The sequence below is a fragment of the Buceros rhinoceros genome, unplaced genomic scaffold (assembly GCF_000710305.1).
Source record: "Buceros rhinoceros silvestris isolate BGI_N320 unplaced genomic scaffold, ASM71030v1 scaffold4514, whole genome shotgun sequence".
Lineage (NCBI taxonomy): Eukaryota > Metazoa > Chordata > Aves > Bucerotiformes > Bucerotidae > Buceros > Buceros rhinoceros.
This window is the reverse complement of record NW_010409888.1, coordinates 15,646-38,195: the sequence shown is the minus strand read 5'-3', so window position 1 is coordinate 38,195 and position 22,550 is coordinate 15,646. Positions and strand designations below refer to the sequence as shown.

General features: G+C 43.4%; 1 protein-coding gene across 1 annotated transcript in view; it reads right to left on the bottom strand.

Moving 5' to 3' along the window:
- Window positions 1–210: 210 nt before the first annotated feature.
- CLCN1 (chloride channel, voltage-sensitive 1) overlaps window positions 211–22,550 on the bottom strand; it is a gene marked incomplete at its 5' end in the record, with an annotated part of 34,006 nt that continues 11,666 nt past the window's right edge. The window contains 15 exons of the mRNA XM_010135380.1: window positions 211–609; window positions 1,087–1,173; window positions 3,016–3,120; window positions 3,751–3,789; window positions 4,519–4,601; window positions 6,274–6,379; window positions 6,500–6,726; window positions 7,250–7,383; window positions 8,134–8,347; window positions 8,478–8,588; window positions 10,185–10,254; window positions 12,885–13,034; window positions 13,446–13,530; window positions 15,278–15,379; window positions 17,858–17,942. Coding sequence (XP_010133682.1) covers window positions 211–609; window positions 1,087–1,173; window positions 3,016–3,120; window positions 3,751–3,789; window positions 4,519–4,601; window positions 6,274–6,379; window positions 6,500–6,726; window positions 7,250–7,383; window positions 8,134–8,347; window positions 8,478–8,588; window positions 10,185–10,254; window positions 12,885–13,034; window positions 13,446–13,530; window positions 15,278–15,379; window positions 17,858–17,942 — 1,997 coding nt within the window. The remainder of the gene's footprint in view (window positions 610–1,086; window positions 1,174–3,015; window positions 3,121–3,750; window positions 3,790–4,518; window positions 4,602–6,273; window positions 6,380–6,499; window positions 6,727–7,249; window positions 7,384–8,133; window positions 8,348–8,477; window positions 8,589–10,184; window positions 10,255–12,884; window positions 13,035–13,445; window positions 13,531–15,277; window positions 15,380–17,857; window positions 17,943–22,550) is intronic.

Genomic DNA, 22,550 nt, shown 5'->3' with positions numbered 1-22,550 from the left:
CAGTCCACATCCGACTCCTGCCATAGAGTCCAACAGCCTGACAGTCTTTGCACAGAAGGAAAGCAGCAGAAGAAAGGGTCAGTCCGATGCCCCTTCTCCCAGCTGAATCAATCCTCTGTGGGTATTGCAAAGAACATCCAAAAGCTTCTCTTTGAGGACCAAACAAGAAGACTGGCTCAACTGAAGAGTGTGATGGACTGCTCCCCTCAGCTATAAAGGGACATCCTCATCCTCATCTTCATCCTCATCCAGGTCAGTGGAGCGTAGGCTTATGTCCTTGAGGATGTCTGAGATGTTTTCGGCAACTGGCCCTGTCAGCTCCATCTCTTCCAATTCAGTATCAGTGGCATAAGTGGAGGACAGGACTTCCTCCTCTTCATGCCAGCGCGTGGGCTGGGTAGAGCATGAGCAGGGAGGCAGTGGGCTCTCTGCACCCAGGTCTGCTGCTTGCTGTGCTGCCACCGTGCAATTGTCCTGCTGGCCCCACACACGTGTGGCCTGACTGAGCTTCTCACTGCTGATGGAAGACCGGTTGGTATCACGGAAACTGGCAAGGGGTGGGCGGAGCCGAACACCAGAGCGTGTGGAGCCCTCTATTGCCTTCTGGAGCTATGAGGAGAGAAAAAATTCGGAAAAAATGGATGAAAGGGAGGCTGACCCAGCCCTACTCAGCAGAAGTTCATCTACTCTACAGGGTAAAGGGATCACAAATAGAGACTCTACCTCTGGGGCCTGTGGAAATAATCTTTTACACTGGTGGTGTAATTTTTCATCCCACAGTAAATAACAAATTTCTCACCACTTTCAGAGACAGAAACAGCCACTCAGTTAAGAGCCGTGTGTTCATGAAAAGGATGACCTACCTAACATCCCTGTAAATAACACCCGCTGCCTCCCCTGAAATACAGTCATCTGTTCCCCTAAATGGCTTCCAAAGGGCTGACTCAGCATTCAACACTGGATAGAAAATACAGGAATCACATTTATATATATTCTCAGCTGGGTCCTCCAGCACCTGTAAGTTACTGCAATGATCCACAGGACGTTTGCAGTTGATTAGGAGGAGATGAAAGGATCCCCACTTACCTCTTCCAAAGCCAGCACGCCCCTCAGCTTCCCCATACTGGTTATGTAGGCATGGCTGAGGCCCAGCAATGAGAACAATGTATGTGTCTATGAGCAAAACCACAAAAGACCATTTCAGGGACTTTGGAAACTAGCAACATGATAGTTGGTGTTAGAGTTGGGACTTGGGATTTAGAAGGGGGAATCACAAAGGTGCACAAATCTGCAGTTATCCCAGTGAGAAACTACTTATCTGCCCCTTTTGTAGCTAGCAAATGCTACTACCCTTTGGTCCTTCTGCCGTGTAGCCATAGCTGGGAGTATGTTGATGATGGAGAGCACATTCTCAAGGCCACTGCCATCCTGCATCTGGCAAACAGCCACAGATGTGCCACACCCCGTGTATTTCAGGACTTATGCAGATCCTATTCGATTTTGGTGCTGGAAATTAAACTATCATACAGTCATATGCAAAGTCAGAACCTGCTTAGGTTATTTATTTCAGTGCTTTTCTTAACACGAGAAGATTTCTTTTCACCTGTTCCAGAATATTTCCTGTCGAAACTTAAGCTTCTTGCTGCTTATCCAGTGCAGTGGGAGCACTGTGAACAAGTTATTCCCTTTCTCTTACAAAGCCTTCTTAAAAGGACAGATATACACTGACATCGGTCTTCTTTACTTCAGCCTAAATAAACCCCAGTATTTTACTGTTCTTCACAGATCAAGGTTTCTAAAACTTTCGGCATTCTCAGTGCTCATCTGTGGCATATTTCCAGCCTCAAAGTTCTTTAAGCTGAGCTCTATCTGGACTTCACCTGTGGCCTTACATGAAGTCGTTCTTTCGCAGCTTGTGTTTGCCATTTTTGTTAACATCACATGAGGTGTGTCATGTTCAAGTGTAAACTAGGGAAAATGTAATTTCTGAGGAACAAGAGTGATGTGAAAGAAAGTCAGACTGGCTACATACAAAATGATCATGGTAAGCTGTGATATTCTTGCCATTGTCAGTAGTCTCACATTTAGCTCTAACTATGCATATCTCAGATAGCTTGATTATTTATTCCTGCATTTTTGGGGCATCCAAGTTGAGTTGAATTGTCTGTTATTGCTGAGTTTCTCATTTGTTCTTTTTTTGAGAGATATTAAACTTTCCCCATTTGCAGTCTTCAGGTATCATTTTTTGTAACCCCTATATTCTCAAAGATAAATGCTAGTAGTCTTCAGATTACTTCAGCCAGCCTTTTAGGAAACACCAAGCTCATCTTAAGTATATGCTAACCAGTTCTTAATTTTGTGCAGGGTATATGCTGACTGTTGACATGAAATGACTCTTGATAAAAACACGCCCTGTGTACTTCTGCTTCAGTAGGCTGCTTTCCCTTTCCACTGAGTGAAAGCCCAGTCCTCTCTTCCTCCTGATATACAATGATTGCTTTTGTCCTGAGTCATCCTGCACTAACTCTAGAAGTTGTATGATTCAACTTTCTCTTTCCTTGTGCTTCCATTCAGTAGAGCCCCTATGATATAGGGTGCATTCGAGCAATTCTGCTTATGCACTGAGGCAGACTCCACACCCTGACAGAAACACGCTGAGAAATCCAGGAGTACTCATTGCAAAGCCGCGCACTGACAAAGCAGGGTGTAAATCTCAGTGTAATGCCCCGAGCAGCAAGGCTTCTGTTCCTGTAGTGGCTGGAAAATCCTAGGAACTGTCCAAAGCTATTCTAATAAATGCACTTGGAATTCTTATAATGTAGCTTTTCATGTTGCAGGAGATTGGAGGAACATGCAGAAAATTATGGAACAAACTGATCTTGGTTAGCTGGATGCAAAAGTAGCTGATGTTAGTAGTTGTGTGTAAAGACAGGCAGATAAGTCATAGACTAGACTTGCAACGATAGATAGGGTGGAAGAAAACCATATATGCCTTTGAGAGACATCTGCACCCACCTTGTGCAGGGAAGTTCTCTCCACCAGTTGGAAAGGGGAAGGGTCTACGTGGCAGCTGTCAAAGCACACAGTCTTATCCAGCTCCTCCTGTTCCCAGGCATCTATCTGACACAGGAAAGAAGAGGAATCACTCGTACAGTAATCAGCAGCATTGCTGTCTTGTGTACCTAGACTAGTTCCATTCTGCTCCTAATGCTTCTTTCTTCCTATGTAGAACATTCATCTTGCCCATTATATCACACCTCTCAGGTTTCCCCTCCATTCCTCGCCAGATGTCAAGTCCCTATGGAAACAGAGCAATTCCAGTACCTCAGAGGTTTTCCAAGAAGATGAGGTTTTACCCCTTCCTGCTTAAAGAGGGAGTGAACATCTTAGCTTTCCTTTCTGCGTGCATCCTCTCCTTGTCGTTGCAAGATAATGGTTCCTTTGTGTAAAAAATGAAGGAACAACATAGACCCACAGAAAGAGTTATGTGAGGGGGGACCTGCTGAGGTCTCTAGTCAAAAACCCTGCTCACAGTAGGGCTGATTTCAAAGCTAGATGAGATTAGTCAGAGACTTACTCAGCGCATCTAGCAGAACAGTCTCTTCTCTTACTGGGTAAGATTTGCCTGCTGTGCAACTCTAACAAAATGGCTTTAACTATGGCCTTATGAGGTTGTTGGAGTTCAGGAAATACTGCAAGTGATAGGAAATGGGCAAAAGAAGCACTCGCTCTTTCTGCACCCAGTCTTACCTCTTCTGGCCTCATTGTGTCAATGACGTCCACTGGCTCCTGTAGGAGAAAACACTCTTCAGGACAGACAAAGAACCCACAGTTTCACAGAGTACAGAAAGGAAACGTGCACAGCCTCCTCACCCCATGTGGTCCTTTTTTTGTTCCAAATAGTAAATTACTGAGTGTTTTGGTTTTCTTTATACTCATACGCTATAAGGTGCACACGCTGTGCTTCGCTTGCCAATGAGGACGGACTGAAGAATGCTGCTGAAGCAACTTGGGTGTCTCATCATGGTCATCTAGTACTGCTTTAGTTGCTCTCAGATAGCCTATATGAGGTCCAACCACTGCACTAGAGTGGATAGGTCTCCCATAGGTTCTGTATGATCTCCACCAACCTTGCGCAGGTATGTCAGATATCCAAGAGCATCTAACATGGCACAAGGCAAAAGCATTTTTTTGCTTTTATCTGGCCCAAACTGTTTGCCAGATGGAGTAGAATTGCACTTTATTCCAGCTTAGCCAAAACTGAGAAAAAGTTAACTAACACTCAGTTTCAATGGAAGCCTCGACACCTGAACACAGAAGGCTCTTTAGAAAGATACACTCTCCTTTACGCTAATCACACCCTTTTCTCCTTGGAGAGAGCTCCCCACTCATGCTGTCAGAGTTCAGGATCGTAAGCATGTCCATGGCCATATGCTGAATGGCTCTGAGTAGTAGGTTCTATTTCCATCGCCTTCCCTTCCCTCCTCAGGGTACTCCTAGGCTCTCCGAATCCCTAACCTGGACGGCACTCTCTGTTTCAAGTGGACGGTTGTAACGGCACAAGAGCTGCTGGATGAGTTGCCTCAAACTCCTGAAAGTGCCTGAAGGATGAAAACAAACACGTATAAGAGAGAAGAACAAGTAAGGGACAAAAGTACCAAGCCCTGTGCCCATCTCCTTGCCCAAGGAAGGCTGGGAAATAATATAAGGGTCATAGTAGATGGTATATGACAGGGCTGAGCCAGTCACAATCTAGCATTAAATTCGTAAGGTGGTGTCTAGGACGTGCCAGAACAAATGTTTGCGTGCAAAATCTTTTCCTCGAGCAAACAAAACATTACAAACTAGCCCATGCAGATCGTATTCATAGATGAGTGTCACTGAATAAAACAAACAAACCCAAAACCAAAAGCAGGAGTACTAACACAGCAAACAATCTGATACAAGGGATAAACTGCTGTGATGAAAGGTTTCCGCAGTCCGCAACGAGAACGTGGCTTGGAGGATAGTCTGGAAAGGGGAAGTGAAAATTTGGGAATTACTTCAAAGACAAAACATAGCAGCAGCCTGAATGTCACAGGTACAAAGGGGTGCAGAGTCCGTGGGTTGTGCCAGCAGTGTAATGGTGGGAATGGAAAAGGCTGCAAAATTATTCTTCCAGACAGGACAGTCAGGAATTAGCAAAGAGGAGGAGATAGGGTTTGGTGCTGTTGTGGAGGGAACAAGGCTGAGGAGGAAGGTTGGTCAGAAACAGTGACAGCTCTGAGCCAAACTAAAAATAATGGCAGGGAAAGCCTTATGAGGTCACCCCTGCTCCACTTCCTTTTGCCTCTCCTGGATCACTGAGTACTAGTTTCACATAAAATGTCTCACACACTGTTCTTGTTTTGATGGGATTCTTTTTCTGCTTTGGTAAGGAAGCTGGATGGCTGTCCCATCGCTCTACTGCCTTGGAGGCATAAAGTTGGCTTTCCTCTGCCTTAGAGGTTTAGTCGTAAATGAGTGCTGTTAAGCAACCAGAATGTGCTTATATGCTGTGTTATATGCCAACCTTTGGGTGCCTAAAAGCACAAGCCCCATCCTCTATATTCATTCTCAAAGCTGGGCTACACCTCTGTGCTTACTCACTCTCTGCATATTTCAAGACGCAGAAAGAAAAAGCGCCTCCACCATCCTGCATCAAATATACATGATACAAGGTTCAGAAATAAACTATGAATACAGTCTTGGAAGCGCAGCTAAAATAGGCTGGTGCACACAAAGAACACAATATGTCGTATTAACGTAGCTGAATCAGAGATGCATGTCCAAGGGAGAAGCTGTTCAGTTTTGGAGATGGCTGAGCCACTGCCTAAGCTACTCAAAAAACAAATACAGATGTTTAGCTTTCAGAAATAAATTTTCCCAGGGAAAATCATTCATGGGGTGACAGAGGCAAGAGATGGGACACTTTCATGCAGACTGTCCAGAAAGTGTTCGAGAAGATGTTACTGCAAAGGATGGATTGGGGAGTACTGACAGAGAGAGGGCAGCCAGAGTGGGCCTACTTTTGCCATGCTCTCTGAGGGGTCACAAACAGAAGAGATTTCCAGCTACGATACACTGGTGCTGAGGTGCATTAACAAAGTACCTTTAATACAGAAACAGCAGAGAAAGCTCCTTCTCTCCGTCTCTGGGAAGTCAGCACCTCACACAGGCATGTACACACAGTTAGCATGAAAGCTTCCACAAGCTGGCGAAGACGTGGCTGAGGCACGCCAGAAGTGACCATACCTGATTGCTGCTGTGACTCCAGAGATTCATGCGTTTGTTTAAGAGGACCGGTTGGGCCATTGGGCTCCTCCGGGTAACTGGGAGTGGGACTTGGGGGCCGAGGTGGCTGTTGCAGAAGGGAGAGAAAAAAAAGTCCACCCGTGTCATTTCTTTCTCAGCCTCTCCAAATGCCTTACTGCTTCTTAAGCAGTGTCTCTGTTGCAGTCCCTCCACTTCTCTGCCTCACCTCTCCCTTCTCATCCGTATCCTCATCCTCATCAACATAAGCAAAAGATTCACGCTTCATCTTTGGCAGGGTTGCCCATGGTCCCTTGCTGTGCCCATCGTAGGGTGCCTCAGACAGCTTCTGCTGCTTTTCTCTGTTGAGGAGCCGTCGCCGTTCTGGACTTATATGTCTCTGGAGGAGAGCCTGCAGTTCAGATCGCTCTACAGACCCCAGAAGGATCATGGTCTCTGCATAATGCAAAGCAGAGAAGCCATTAAGCCGCTTCAAGGTTTTGAATGCCCCCTGCCACACACTACCCCTTCCTCCCTCCAACCTCTTCAAAGTGCTCGGACTCGTACTGTCCGGAGCTATAAACCAGTCATTGGCCATAGTCAGTTGCTGCTAATACACCGGCGGTCTGTGAGAAGCCCACCATCCCGGAGTTGTGCCACTCCTCCGCACCACATCAGAATCAGGCTCTTTACCTACTCAAGATCCCTCCCCGTGGCCACAGTTAAGTCCCCAAGCTTCTCGCACACCTCACTTACTTACCTGCTCTACCTGCTTCAGTGCCCACACTCCAGCTTACCTGCCTGACCAGCTGAAACAGCCTCCTATCGTACATCATCCATCAGCAGAAGATTTGTAGGATGATTTTTTATGCAGTGGGTCACACTGTCTCCTTCACAGCGTGTAATTTAAAAGCTAGTTTCCTTGGGTCTTTAAGCTGGGGCAGTCTTCAGAGGGGACGAGTTTCTCTGTGTTGCTTACCTGGTGAGTCCACCAAAGGCAAAGTCTTAACAGTGGTGCTCTGGAGTACACTTTGCAAGTCTCGGTATTTACAGTTGGAGAAGACGAATTTTACATCTTGGACCATAATATCCTCAACAAAGATATTGTATTTGCTGTGAGTTTATAGACAATAAAGGGAAGAGTTAGCATATTAAAAACATCTGGCAGATAGATTCCTCAAAGAAATATATAAATGACCACTTCTTTAAAAATTGTTCTCAAAACAGTTGCCAAATAATCTTCTGAGAGAGTAACCAAAGAGAACTTTCCACAGGACCAACAAAGATTAGCTGGATTTTCATTACTGTTGTGTTCCAATCCATTATTCCTCACCATAAAAATGCACGCACATACATACATACATATATGTTTTATATAAACAGACCTATGTATGTTACCTATTCTAGAGAGAGGAAGACACGTGTATGAATAACTGAATTTTGCTTTAAGCAAAATATCTAAATAAAATGATTTTTCAGACATTTGCTGGAGAAGGAAATCCAAACCCCACTGAATTCAGGAAAAAATAATAAAGGAAATAAGACGTTTTATTTTTTAATTTTAAAACTGAAGCAATTTGGCAGTATCAATAGAAATTAAGTGAAGTTGCAGATTATTCCAAACTATGCTGGAAAAAAAAATTAAAAAGCAGAAAAAAAAGAAGGAGAATTTTCTCCATTTCTGTGCACGAACCCTAATTCTACTCTACCACTTTTTTTTTTTTTTGTCTCGCTACGAGCCTATTCTGCCTTTTTACTTTCTTTCTCGTATTATGCCCTTTTCATGACCTTTTATTCTCTTACGGTCTCATCCTCGTCTGCTTTATTTCTGCGCCACTCCTCACTTCTGTCCTACTACTCTACCTTATGTCATTCCAGCCCAGGTCTGGCAGGTAGGGCAGCTTCTTCACCTGGATGATGCTATCGTAGAGGCTGGGCTGCAGACTCTGGGCCACCATGTTGGCAAGAATGACAGCCACCATCATGGGGAGAATGTGAGCGATCTGACCCGTCAGCTCAAAGCAGATCACAGCCGTGGAGACAGTGTGGCTCACTGCTCCTGTCAGAGCTGCTGCGCCTTTCCCAGGTAGGGTGCAAAAAGAATAGGGAGAGAAGACGCTGTCATATAGAAACAACATGTCACGTGTCAGCCAGGAAATTCACGGGGATGGGACCAGGCGAAGAAAAAGACAGACATGAAGGCTCACCAATGACAGCATACCCTCCAGGTAAGATTTGATAAACAATACCATCAAAGAGGATCCCGTCGGGAAAAAGCGATGCCATGATTTCCCCAATGAGACGTCCAAATGCAGCACCTGGAAAATGCCACTGACAATTATGGGATTAACATCTAAGGAACACACAGTCTGCGCTCTGCAGCTGTGCTGGGCAATTGCTCGAGTATTTTCTAACAACAGAAACAAAATCAAAACTTACATTAAAATTACGATGGGGACTAGAGGCTAGTTTTCAGTTACAAAATAGAGGAGTTAGACTCCAAGAGGAGAAAAGGGTACAAAGATACATAAATAAAGTTGACCCCTCATTCTTGCACTTAGGCACACCAGGCGCAGCGGTGTTTGTGATTCCTAGGTAGGAGGAAATATTCTCAGGATATGTGCAATGTCAGTCCAGATCACAGCTGAGGCCCGTCACACATTCATTCTGGGAATGCCCAAACAGTAGAATCACAGCTTACAGATGAGTTTAGGTGGGAAGAGACTTGTGGAGGTCTTGTTCTGACCCCTGTTCACAATAGGGCTAATTTCAAAGTGAGGTCGAGTCACCCAGGGCCTTGTTCAGACAAGCTTTAGAAGTCTGCAAGGACAGAGATTCTCCAACCTTGCTGAGCACCTCAACCTAGAAACAATTTTTTCCTTACGTTCCATCAGAATTTTCTGTGTTGCAACTTGTGCCTTTACCTGCTATTTACTGTCTCTAAGAGAAATCTTCCTGTCCTCTCCATCCCCTGCTGCACTGAGTGGTGAAGCTGCAGGTAGATCCCCTCTTGGCCTTCTCTTCTGAAGCCCCACTTCTTCAAGCTCTCCTCGTCTGTTTTGTGCTCCAGCTCCCTGACCATCTCAGTGGCCCCCACTGAACCCACTGCACTTTGTCAAAGTCTCTTGTACTGGTGGACACAAGATGGCAGAATATTACAGAACTGTGTCCAAAACGCCGAATGCATGGAAATAACCAATTTCTTTGCCTTGCTGGCTAGGCTTTTCCTAAGACGGCCTTCCTAATAGCCGCCATCACTGCACGGACATGCTGCTGACCCACGTTCAGTTCTGCCTGCCAGAACCCCCAGGTCCCTGGTGCACATCGTTTCATGTAAGAGATGTGGATATGTAATGCCGAGATTCATGAGCTTGTATACTTTAGCCTACCATAGCCTCTCTTTCTAAACATTAGCATCATATTCTTTTTAATGTTTGGTCTTGGAATTAAAACCATTGAAAAAACAATAAACTCCCACGCGTTACCATATTTCAGTCAGGAGAAGTGAATAAATGGTGGATTACATTGCAGGTACTAGTTTTGAGGTTACCTCTTCTAGCTGGCTTCAGGAGTTAAAGGAGCAACTGCTAGTAATTGTAGGATGAAAGTTTCTCTGTCGCTGAAGAGGCAGAGAAATTAGAAGGCCGTAGCTCAGCATGTCTCCCCACAGTGTGGCTTTACTCATGTGAAAGGACACAGATTTCCTCCTCAGCATTTGGATTTGGGTGTGAGTGTGTGTGAACACGACAGAAGCAGGGACTCAGAGGCAGGTACACGGACTGCCACCTGAGCTTGTCGTAGACATCAAGTGACGACTAACCTGCCAGAATAACCCTGCTGGGTACATACACAATGTCTCTCTTATCCTTCCCACCTGTCAGACCTATATACTGCAACACAAAATTGAAACTCACCTAGAACAAAAACAGGCATGAAGCCTCCACAGGGGATTGGCATCGTGGTAGCAATGACAGACATCCAGAACTAGAATAGAGACAGAGAGTGCGGTTGTTACTGAGCAGCAGTAGCATTTCCTGTAGCCTCCTGTAGCTCTACTGCCCAGCCCATGAATCCATGAGGAGCTACATTCTGAGAGATCTGGCAGTTCAGCCAGAAAGTGAAGGGTAAAGGAGCTGTGAGGTGTGAAGGGGAGCAGGAGTGACTCTGGCAAGACACCAGCACTGGTGCAGAGGAACTCTGGATGGCTGCTGTGGTGGCAGGGAATCGACAGGACGAGGATGAACACGAGAACTGCTTTGCCTTGGACCCCACAAGCTGAGATTTCCTACTGCTCCAAACAGCTTAGCTTTTCATAGAATGAGGTTGTCAAAATTTCACAGACCCAGAAATATTTCAGTGTGGAGGAAACTCTGGAAATGTCTCCCTCAACTCCCCACTCCCAGAATGGCTAATTCCTAAGTTAGATCAGGATGCTCAGGGTCTTATGCAGGCGAGTTCTGAACACATTGAAGGGTGGACATTACCCAGCTTTTCTGGGCATTTGTGCCATTGCTGACCCTCACTCAGGGGAGAATTTTTTCCTGAAGTCCAACTGTCACAAGTTTCCTCTTTTCTAGCTTGTATCTGTTGCCTCCTGTTGGGCACAATGATGAAATCCATCCCGGTACTACTAAGACCAGTTAAAATGCTGACTTAGCCCAGTCCATATAGACTTCTGTAGGCAACTGCCTAATCTTACAAACACCTCTAAGGCCGATACGCTCAGCCTTTCCCAGGCAATATGACAAGAGATTTCCACAGCTGAGGGAAACACAGAGAACGTTGCTGTACTGGCAGGGTGTCCCTTGCTGCAGCAGTATCATTCATAGGAGAGAAACAACCATGGTCCAGCACACCAAGAGCAATGCTTTCAGGTATTTCAGAACTATATTCTCCTCAGAGTGGGCAAATCCTTCCTTGTCAGGGTCCACCTCTGAGGATGTGATGCCTCTGCAGACATAGCTGTAGCTGTAGACAGGTGAGATACTAATCTGTAGACAGTCAGTTTGGTGAGAGGAAATCCATCCAGCATTTCCTCTGTAAGTCTCGTAGGATGGTTGGCATAAAAGGGAAAAAGAAGCCAAGATGTGGCCTGCCATTTAGAAAAGCAAGGCAGCAAAGAGGCATCAGAACAGCATTTCTCACCCTATGGTAGAAGAACATGCTGTAATGATCGGCTGGACCATCAACTTGATACTGGCAGTTGCTCTTCCTTCCACAAGCCACCCGAATATTTCAGAGCAGAAGTTCCTGGCTGGCTCACAGGCCAGCAAGTTGAAAAAGTGGAGTACCGCTAACTTAGCTCTGGTTTTGCAGTACAAAACCCAGGCCAAATACATGAGAAATGGGACTAAAGTACAGCAGAGAATCAGGCCAAGTTTGCCCAGAGATAAAACAGCAGTTTCCTTTTCATGTGGCCTGTCCCAACTCTGATTATATCCAGAAGAAAATAAATGACTTGGAGCACTTATTTAGTGAGTCAAGAAAGCCTTTCATTAATGGAACAAGATCAATGAATCTGATGTCTGAGGATACAGATCTTCTGAAGGAGAACAGATGGGCTTAGGATAGATATACCACGAGTCCATCCCTCTTTTATTGAAATAAATGAGACCTTATCTGCTTGGTACACGATAATCAGAATTATCACAGAAGCAGAGCCCTTAGCTGCCTGTCAGGAAGTTGGTACAGTGTTTTACTTCAGTTGGAATCAGCTCTGTCAATCTATCACTGATGTCCATTCTTGATCTACTGAAATGTTCCACTGATAGGTGGAACTGCAAGGTGGCCTCAGCTCTTTTGCTCCTCTGCAACAACAACAACAAAATGACAATTTCTATGATATTTTTACCCTCTTATATTCCAACACACACACACACACCCCCCCACACACACACCCCCACACCCACACCCACACCCCCATTAGGAAAACCTCTTTCTTGGTACTTGTATTTCGAACAATGGAATATAAAGTTTTCTTCTTTCAAATCTCTTCTCTTGTTCTGTCACATATCAGTTACACAGACAATCCTTTCAAAGGTTGAACAGTGGCAACTTCCACAGACAACGTCAGCTCAGAATATTTAATCTGATGTTGCTTTCTCAGAAGTGAGCAAAACTGTTTTCAGCTGCATTTCTCCATCAAGTTACGGTACTGCTAACAAGTCCTTGAGCCTCCCGCACTCCCATATTCTTATTTGTTTCCTATTTATAGTCAGGAAGATCAAGTAGATTGTATCTGACTTTATTTAGACCAAATATAGGTTATATGAGACCTTTTGACTCATTTGTTTTTGTGGAACTTGAGAAATCTTTCCTGACGTTGTTCTTCCTACAAATTGCTACACAATGGGTACCAAAGTTCACTGAGCAGGATGCATGAGGAGGATGACCTAGGTCACTATATTAAGGCCAGGAAACTATTCCCTAATAATTTTTGTAATGTTGCACTCAAGGGGGGCAAACATCACATCAAAAGATGTAAAAACCATTGCAGTTGTACTGCCTCATTCAATACCCAGCAGCTCCTCATTGGCCGTTCACAAACTATTTTACAAAGGATCAAGAACATTCACTCTGTGTGGAGAAGGATTATGCCGAGCTGGTTTTCCTACCTTCATGAGGAAGAAGAGCAGGATAATGACGAAGACGCTGACTTTGGGATGGATCCAGGCAGCAGATTTCCCTAGGAGCTGAGGGTCCCCTGTGTATTTTGCCCAGGTATAGTTATCAAAGAGAGAGCTGATGGCTTCCCGTGGCATCAACTAAACAGAAAAAGCCAGGCATGAACCGTGAGATTAGATGGAGTAAATATTCTACCTCTGTCCAGGAAAGTGGAGAAGACTTTTACTTCAGTAATTTATAATAATTAGGCTTAAGTCACATTTTCAAGCTCCAGGAAGAGGACAGGCCTTTTCCTCAACTCGTGAAAGGATAACTACTTTTACACAGCGGGTAACATCTTCCTTATTACTCGCTTAGCAGAGTGGACCTTTTTCAAGTTCTGTATGAAGGAGATAGCAGAGATCATGAGTCTCAGAACATAGTTCCTCCTCTGCCCAAACTTCTCTTTTATTTTTCTTCCACTTTCCGTGACACAAGGTTATCGGGGCACAGGGTATAAGGGAAGACTGTGCAAAATTATACCGAATTGCAAATATACTTCCCACTCTCACCTCTCCTGCCATGAACTGCCCAAATCCAGGAGGAAAGGTCAGAGTTGCTATAAGAAAGGTTATAACCCCAGGGTATATGAGGCGGCTGGAAAAAAAGAGAAGTTTATTAAAATATAACCTCACATTCTTTTCTTGCATCACTATCCCTTCAGGACTGTGAAGGCTATTTCTGTGAAAGCTCTCTGCCACATCTGTAGCCGTTGCTTTGGAGTTCTGTTAATGCAATGCCCATTTCTCCTGACAGAATTAATGCAATGGGAGGGATGGAGGGAGAGAGGGATGTACAAAATGCACAGACTGGAAAACATGGCAGAGCGGGAGGAAACAGTGATGTGTTGACCCGTTGTCAAAAGCCAGCATCTCCTCCATTTGTCCTGATTATGCCAGTCCTGCTTCTTCATACCCCATGCAATGTATCCCGTCCTAGTATATTTAAACGTGGGGTATTTTTTCCGCATACATTTCTGCATGCATCCTCCATTGCATTAATTCTTTTGAGAAACACTGCTTTTTTTGCCATTGAATTGCTGACCTTCACAATTTTGGGGAAGGTGTCCTTGGTGGCCAGTAGGTCTAGCTGTCTGGGGCCAGTGGGGTATAGCTGGACAGCAGGCTAAAGCCATCGATGTTTTCCTACTGCTGTGTCCAGTCCCAGAATGGGTTTCTGGGTATGCTGAGATGCTTCATGGGCACTGAGACAACACGATTCTAAGCTGTCTCCATGTGCTGGACTGATCCTGTCAGGTCTCCCCTGACAAATTACTGAGATCCCTAAAGGAAGTTCTGGCTGAGATGCTGTGGTATTTAAGAAGATAAAATATATCCTGTAATTGCCTTCCATCTAAGGACCCACAAAATTCTGGGAAATTAGTCGAAATTTTAAAGCAAATTCCCACTTTTCAGGCTTTGCTGCATTTTCCTAATAACTTTGTTTGATGGCTCTGCCGGTACATGTGGGTAATGCTACATAATGAAGACAGACATTTTTTCTTCCAGATAATAAATTAAGTTCGTTTGGTCTGCTTTTTAACTAGCGCTTTTCTTCTGCTCAGAACTGACTTGCTAAGAAATGTATGTCCTCCACACCTCTCAGCTTAAAAGATTCTTACTGCACGGGATTTCTTCTGTAAAGACACTGAAGACAATCACCGTTAGCCACCTCTTCTTCTTCAGTTTATAACTTTGGAGGTTATAACTCCATCAGAGAGGGGAAAAGCATCTTCAAGTGACCTGTAAAACCTTTATTGCTAAGGTTTTTATTTTGTTTTGCGTTTCTCTGCGGTGCTGCAATTCACACCATTTTGTTACTACCAGTTTTGGCTTTTGGTTCTTAAGCCTGCGTTACTGTATTACCTTCTTTACATTTTTGCCTATGCTTTGATTGAAAAAATAATAAAATTAGATATTAAAGACATAGTTAGATTTTAGTTTTATTTAATTTTCTTAAAATGTTGAATTTATTTTTTACAGATTAAAAAAAGATAAATAGAAGCAGCATGATCTTAAGAAGCACGATAATTGATTTTCTAATTAAACACATTTTTTTGTCCATTCAGTAGTTTCTCTTGTCCTCTTATTGAATATTACAGAGTATCTCTTCTAAGTCAAGTAGTTATTTGAAATTATTGAGGCAGTCAAGAAGAAAATCCAGGGCAAAGCAAATTCTCTTGATGTTTGCAGGTATCTTACTCTCATATATTTTCAATTTCTCTTATTTTTACTGTCTTGCAGTTGAAATAGTTCTACTAGCTTCCAGAAAGCATTTGTTACTATCCGCTACCAGTAGGGTATAAAATCTTGTCCCAAAAGAGAGTATCTTCAGAGGCACTCACTATTTGGTGAGAAACTGGCTCAGAGCTTTACGACGCCGGACACACAGGACCACTTGGCGATTGAGATAAACAAAAAATGCTCCAAGGAATCCAGAACATATCCTAAAATGGAGAAAAAGAAATAAAATCACACCAAACTACAGATAATGCACTAACCATCAACCAAGAAAACAAGTTTAAGTGGTTTTCATCTTCATCTATTTATGAAGTCTTTTAACTGCCTCCTGCAGGGATACTTCTACAGCAACTCACTTGAAGACACTCAGTCTCCGATGAAAAGTGAGAGATTATTTTGGACTTCTTTGTCACACACACTGGCTTAAATTTTCTCTTGCTTAGAGGGGGAAATCTCATCTAAAAAACCTATAAAATAATCTATAAAAGTAATCTATTAACAGGGACCGAGAGATCTCAGTGAGGGCTGGTGAAGAGCAACTGAGCAAAGCCCAGTATTGTCAGAAATTAGACATCAGGTCGGAATAGGAAATAGTAAAAATGAAGAGAGATTAACTCTGATTCAGCAAAATTATACAGCTATATCAAATACTAAGTAATAGCAACTCTTGTGCCTAAAGCCAAGTATGGCATCTCTGTGAACCTAATCCCTTAGGCCTGCGTTCCTGATGATAATAAAGCAGTGAAAGTATCGTTTTCTAAGGACTGACCTTGATCCTTATGCTCTGTAGCTTAATGAGACCTGGATAAATAGGGCCTAGTACTCAGAGGTGAAATGAAAAAAGAAAAGAGTGCTTTTAGAATTGGTAATGGGAAGTATTATTTAATGTGGCAAATAATTAACCCAGAGAATACTGAGGATAAACTCAATATTTCATTCTACTGATTTCTAAAATTAATGGATTTTTCCTGTGTTATATGTTATGCAGGCTCTTGCCAAATTTCATTCAAAGATTAATTTTGCTTTCTTAGAAGGCTGCACGTTGGAAAAAAAATACTGCTTGATCATTTAAAAGTTGCATGGAAACAAGTTTAAAGTAAATATAAAGCTGTTGACAGACACACATGACCAATGAGGTTCTCTTAAATATTTTAAGCCAGCACTACTGTTAAAATAGACCAGCTCTAAGGCAATGAAAGCCTAAAGGCTGCACAGTGAACTGAATTTCTTGATTATACTTTATATTAAAAAATAGATCCCTCCATTCCTGCCTATCAATTTGTCAATAAAATAGTGCTTCTGCTGTGTGTATTTTCCAAAGTGACGACATTTGCAGACACCGAAGAACAAGGTCTACCTGTTGATAGTGCTTGGGCTGGCTCAGGTTTTTGTCCTACCAGAAAGCGTGGAAATAAGTTGCATAGAAAGAGAGTTCAACATTGAGACTGAAGATTAAGAGGATTTGGAGCATTCCAAGTTGGCACTAGGACTTTACCCAAGACTACTCCAGTCTTCAGCTTTTTTTTTTTTTTAAATACCACGTTGGACACGCAGGCATTTGGAAGCATTTCGCAGCTGTCCTGTACTCCTTGTCCTAGCCTATGTGCAGTACTGAAAAAACCCAGCTCTGCCAACTCTGCTCAAAACACAGTCCCAAGAAGTTTTGCATTCTGTCAGCTGTAGATCACAAGGATTAGCTCTTCCCTTGCCAATCTAAACAAACAAATGCCTCCGAGTTCAGCATGCAAGTCTATTTAAGGAGAACTAAGTGGATACATATTATCAGCAAAAGCTCCCGTGTATTCATAGATTTTCATCGTATCGGATGTGTGAAAGAAAGCTTACTTGAGTTCATATTTGCGTAAGTGAATATGAGGGCAGCCTACCAAAGAGAGCTGGAAAACCTCAGGTATACTTCTGGTCTCGGATCCAGGTCTTGCAACAGAGTATGTTCACAAAGGCAGCACAGGTATCCGTCCCTACAGTATATTCTCTTCACTACGGCTCTGCAGTGATTTCCCTAGAGCCCCTCTCAAGCTCTAACCCAAGGCTTTTCCTCACAGCAATTCCAAACTCAGTTTTCCTCTAGTATTTCCAAATTCTCTTCCCATTTTTCTTAAGTTCATTCTTTCATTTCCCAAAACTTCCTCCACAAATGAAACCAACTCAGATATCTTCATAAATTAAATAAAACTGACACTCATCTTAATAAGTTAACTATTGTTCTCACTGAATCCACCACGTGGAGAGTACCAGCCTCTCTTGAAAAGGATAACCTTTCTGACCAGGGAAACTTCTGATTAAATCTTTTGTTGCCTTCTTGTCAAGTGAAAAGGCCATACTTGTTGGGTCAGTTCACTGGGGATGTCATCAGAACGGTTTAAGGGCCATTCAGTAAACACACACTCAGAACCTAGACCAAATTAGACTTACGTTTTTTTTCCCCAGAATTTAGCTTCTAGAAAAGATATATGGAAAGGAAATAACAAACTGCTTGATAATACACACATTTCCTTCCTTACCCATTGTGCTATACGGGCACCATTTCCAAAAAAGTAATCTCAACAAGCAGAGACCTTATTTGTGGCAAACAAAATGTCTAAAAGAGATGCATGTAACTGTTTTGTAAAAGAATTCACATGATAACCTTTGCAGAGCAAGAAGCCAGGTTCCTGGGCACTCACCCTATCACAGCAAATGCCGGCAGCTCTTGCAGATCAAAGGGGAAATCCATGCGAAAGTTTGTTCTGAACAGGGCTGTGATGGTAACTGTGAGAGAAGAAAGAGGTAGAGGAGGAAAGGGAATAATGAGGTGAGAAGTTAAATGCCATAAGATCTAGGGGTAGGGACAAGAAAAGTAGTTTATACATGCTCCTGTGTGGTTTCATGCCATTATATACAATATTGCAGACTGTTCTGATTTGAGCAGTGACTTTCTTGAACACTCGCAATCCCAGCATTCTGGATGGCATAGGTTTGTTTTCAGAGAATGCATATATTTCTTCAGCTACAATTCCAGGTTTTTAAAGGGTTTTCTTTTATTTCTTTTATTCTACCATCCATTCTCTAGCAAATAAGAACTCTTCCCACTATCTCACTGACTGAAAACTCTCTTTGCTGAGGCAGGAATTGTTTACATGCCACAGAATCAAGTTACAGAATGTTTTTTAGTTGGAAGGGACCTCTGGAGACGCCGAGTCCCACCCCCTGCTAAAGCAGGTTCACCTAAAGCAGGTGGCACAGGATCAAATCCAGGAGGGTTTTGTGTATCTCTAGAGAAGGAGAATCCACAACCACTCTGGGCAGTCTGTTCCAGTCACCCTCAGAGTAAAAAGTGTTTCCTGGTGTTCAGGTGGAACTTCCTGTGTTCTAGTTTGTGCTCATTGCCCCTTGTCCTGTCACTGGATACTGCTGAAAGGAAACTAGCCTCATCCTCTCGACACCCACCCTTTAGGTATTTATAAGCATTGATAAGATCCCCTCTCAGTCTTCTCCAGGCTAAACAGACCCAGGTCTCTCAGCCTTTCCTCATACGAGAGATGCTCCAGTCCCCTAACCATCTTCGTAGCCCTCCACTGGACTCTTTCCAGTAGTTCCTTTTCTCTCATGAACTGGGGAGCTCAGAACTGGACACAGGACTCCAGATGTGGCCTCACTAGGTCAGAGCAGACAGGGAGGAGAACCTCCCTTCACTTGTTGGCCACACTCTTCTTAATGCACCTTGGAATACCATTGACCTTCTTGGCCACAAGGGCACATTGTTGGCTCAGGGCAAACTTGTTGTCCACCAGGACTCCCAGGTCCTTCTCCGTAGAGCTCCTTTCCAGCAGGTCAACCCCTAATCTGTGCTGGTGCATGGGGTTGTTCCTTCCCAGGTGTGAGACCCTACACTTGCCCGTGTTGAACTCCATTCAGTTCCTCTCTGCCCAACTCTCCAGCCAGTCCAGGTCTTGCTGAATGGCAGCACAGCTTTCTGGTATATATCTGAAGAAGCTGTGTCACACACAGTTGTGATTTCCTTCAAAAACCAAAATTCTCTCTGAAGTTATGTATGCAAATTTGTTTTTAACTGGTATCAAAAGAACAAAAGTCTTAGAAATCAGAGTTGGAAAAGATTGTCTAACCCCATCTTCTCCAGCTCACTTCTCCTGGTAGTACTGCACTGTTAAAATGACTCAGATGTTGAAACCTGTCCTGCTTTAACCTGGAGGTATCTAACTGTGTAGCAACAGTAAATAACTTTATGCCAGCAGATATAGTACAAATTAGCAATCTATTGCAGAGTGGAAGTGCAGCTGAATGAGGATGGATATGAATCCCAGTTTGCCCTGAATGAAGAAAATATTTGCACAATGAGGAAAGAAAAGAAGCAGTGAAAAATTTAGCCTTATATGTTAATTACAGGCCTCATGAATGACTCGTTAACTGGTCAGACAGGACTAGGTTTAGAGCAATGATTTAATCAAATCTCTGTGTGTTACATTACCTTAGATAGTAAGATATGCGTAAACGCATGCTGCTATCCCAAACGGAAAGATCTTACTCCCTGTCTCTTCACCCCATTCCTTCCTTCCCAGCTGCACTGTTCTTTCCTCCCATCAGGTCCACTCCAACACATTTCAAATCCTTCACTGAGTATTTTTACCTCGTTAAAACATACCAGAAAACCTATCTGCTCTTTTCCTGAATTAGTCTCATTTTTTGTTAGATCAGCCCAAGAAAGGGATCATCTTGACTTAGTTTTAGGAAACAGATAGTCCAAGCCTCTAAATGACAGTGCACTAACAAGTACGGTAGGGCTCACTTTCAAAGGATTTTGCCACAGGGTGGCAAAGATGACCAGAGCACTGGGAAACTGTCACAGCACTTTGTCTGAGTCTTTCTGGGTTACCTCTCTACTCCCACAAGAGATTTCTAGAGAAAGTTCCATCCCACCTATCTTCATCCTCTTTCCTGAGTGACTAAGCCATCCTGGAACTCAATGGTTAAGCCCTTTTCTCTCTGTTGGCTACAGAGTAGCTGCCCGCTTCTTATAAGGTGAAAGAGAAAAGAAGTAAAAAGAAATGGGAAAGTCTAGTGAATGGGAAAGTCTACGTAAAAAAGCTTTGAACTTTAAAATAAAATAACACTGAGCGATGTGTAGGAGTAATGAGAAGGAGCAGGAGGAGGGCACTGTGTAAAACACTATGGCAAATCAGATGAAGGTGCAAGACATGGTGAAACAGAAATCCTGCAAATTGCAGAACTCCAGTCTTCCATGATTAGCAAACAGGGTCCTAAGTTGCAGCAGCCAACCAGAATGGGACAGATATTATTTGGGAAGTATGGATAATGGTGTGAAGCCAGCCAAAGCCATCAGCATCCAGAAGCCAGAAAGAGTTTGTGGGTCTAAGAAAAACAAGAATTTTTGTGAGATGCTCCACAACTTACTTGCGTCTGTCTACTCTGATGTGTTTTCTTTCCTACCTGCTACTTCATGGTAGCGGTGATGCAGCTTGGATGTAAAAAACGACGATAAAAGAGCTGTGGACTTAAAAGACATTAAGATCTGAAGCAGATTAGAAATGAGGTGGATGAGCTATTTAAAATAATAATTCACCTTCTCTAATGAGTGTCAAGGCTTCCAGGGATTGAAGGGGGACTGATGGGTAGCATATGTGTTTAAGAAGGTTGTGGAGCACTGTGGTGAAGGGCAGAGAGAGCGGTGCATCATCACCTGGCAAATTGGAAAAATAGATACAGATTTTAGAAGCAAGCATAACCCTGGAAATACCTATTTTGAACCTCAAAGCCAAAGAAAAAATCCAGAAAGATACTCCAAATTAATAAAAGCTTCATGATGTGGACTTCTTTTTTTTAACAAAACAGTAAAACCAGATTAAGGGGAATGGTATTTCTTTAGATTACTAAGAGGTCCCACATGAGGCTGCGAAGCCTCATGCCAGAGAGAGACAAAAAGTGAATTTATCATGTCAGACATGTCATAGTAAATGTGTAGCAAGAGTTGTTAATTGTTGTCCTGGAGCCCTGTGGTGTTGAATGGATTTCTTCAGAGGTCAGTATTGGAGCTGATTCTGTTTAACGTCTGCATGAAGGTCGCAGATGATAGGATGGAAATCAGTCATCACAGAAGTGGGTGGGAAAGAAGGGGGTCACCTGGAGGGCTGCACCTCTAGTGACCTCCACAAACTGGAGGAGTTAACCAGTAGGAACATCATAAATTCAACAATGACAAATATTTAGTCCTTTACCTGGGATGGCAGGTATGTCACTACAGCCTGGGAGCCTAGTGAACAGGAAAAGCTCTACTCTCATGCCAGTGGGTCCTGGTGGATACTTAAATGTGTGCACTAGTGGCAATGAAAGTATCCACGTACTGGGCCACATCAGCGAAAGCACAACCAGCCCACCGAGGGTGGTGATTATTTACTTCTGTATGGCCTTGAAGAAACCACACAGAGAAAACTCAGTACAAACAAAATGTTACAAAACTGGGGAGCCCCAAGATGGACCGGGACACGGGGAAAGGCTGCAGGAATTAGGTCTACTCAGCCTGGAAATGAGAAAGCCCAAGGGGGTTCTAACAACAGTCTCCCCTTCCTCATGGGGGACTTGTAAAGACACAGGGAAGGAAAAAGAGGCAATGGGTACAACTTCCAACAAGGGAATCTGTCTACCTGTAGTGAACAAACCTTCTTTTTAAGGGGGTGATGCAGCACTGGAACAGAAGACCAGAGAGGCAGTGGAAATTTGTCCTGCTGCGAGCAGGAGTTTGGAGAGCCCCAGGGGTCGCTCCCAAACTGAATCTATCTTTCTATGATTCAGAATTTTCTGTGGAAGACAGCAAAATCTGCATGCAATACTAAATCAGATTACCCTGGTCAGCGGCAGAGAGGACTGAATAAGAAAGGCAACATTGTGTGTTGCTGAATGCCAAGTAATACAGTGGGGGAAGATATTGAAGCATTAGAAAGGAATGTAATTTAACAATAGTATTTCAGGAGAGTTGGATCAGTGTACGTGGCTCTAAGAAAATGGTTTTTTTACCTTTTTCCTATCTGCAGCTGCTAGAAATGTGCAAAAAAATAGTATCACAGTGCACAGTATTGCATCGCAATATTGTAATGCCTTCCAATAGGTCCATGCAATAGCCACACCTGCTTGGAACTCTGATTGTTTTATCACAAAAATACTCTTAAAGAGGATGGCAAATCCTTGCCTAAGCCGAAAAGTTAGTTCACACATTACGTAAGAATTTGCGATAGTTTACTTGTTCCACATGAACATTACAGGTAGATGCACATAGTGCACATTAAGGGAAGCAGTTTCTTCAAGTTCGTTAACTTACTTCATAGAAAGGCTTTCTCACTAGGTGAT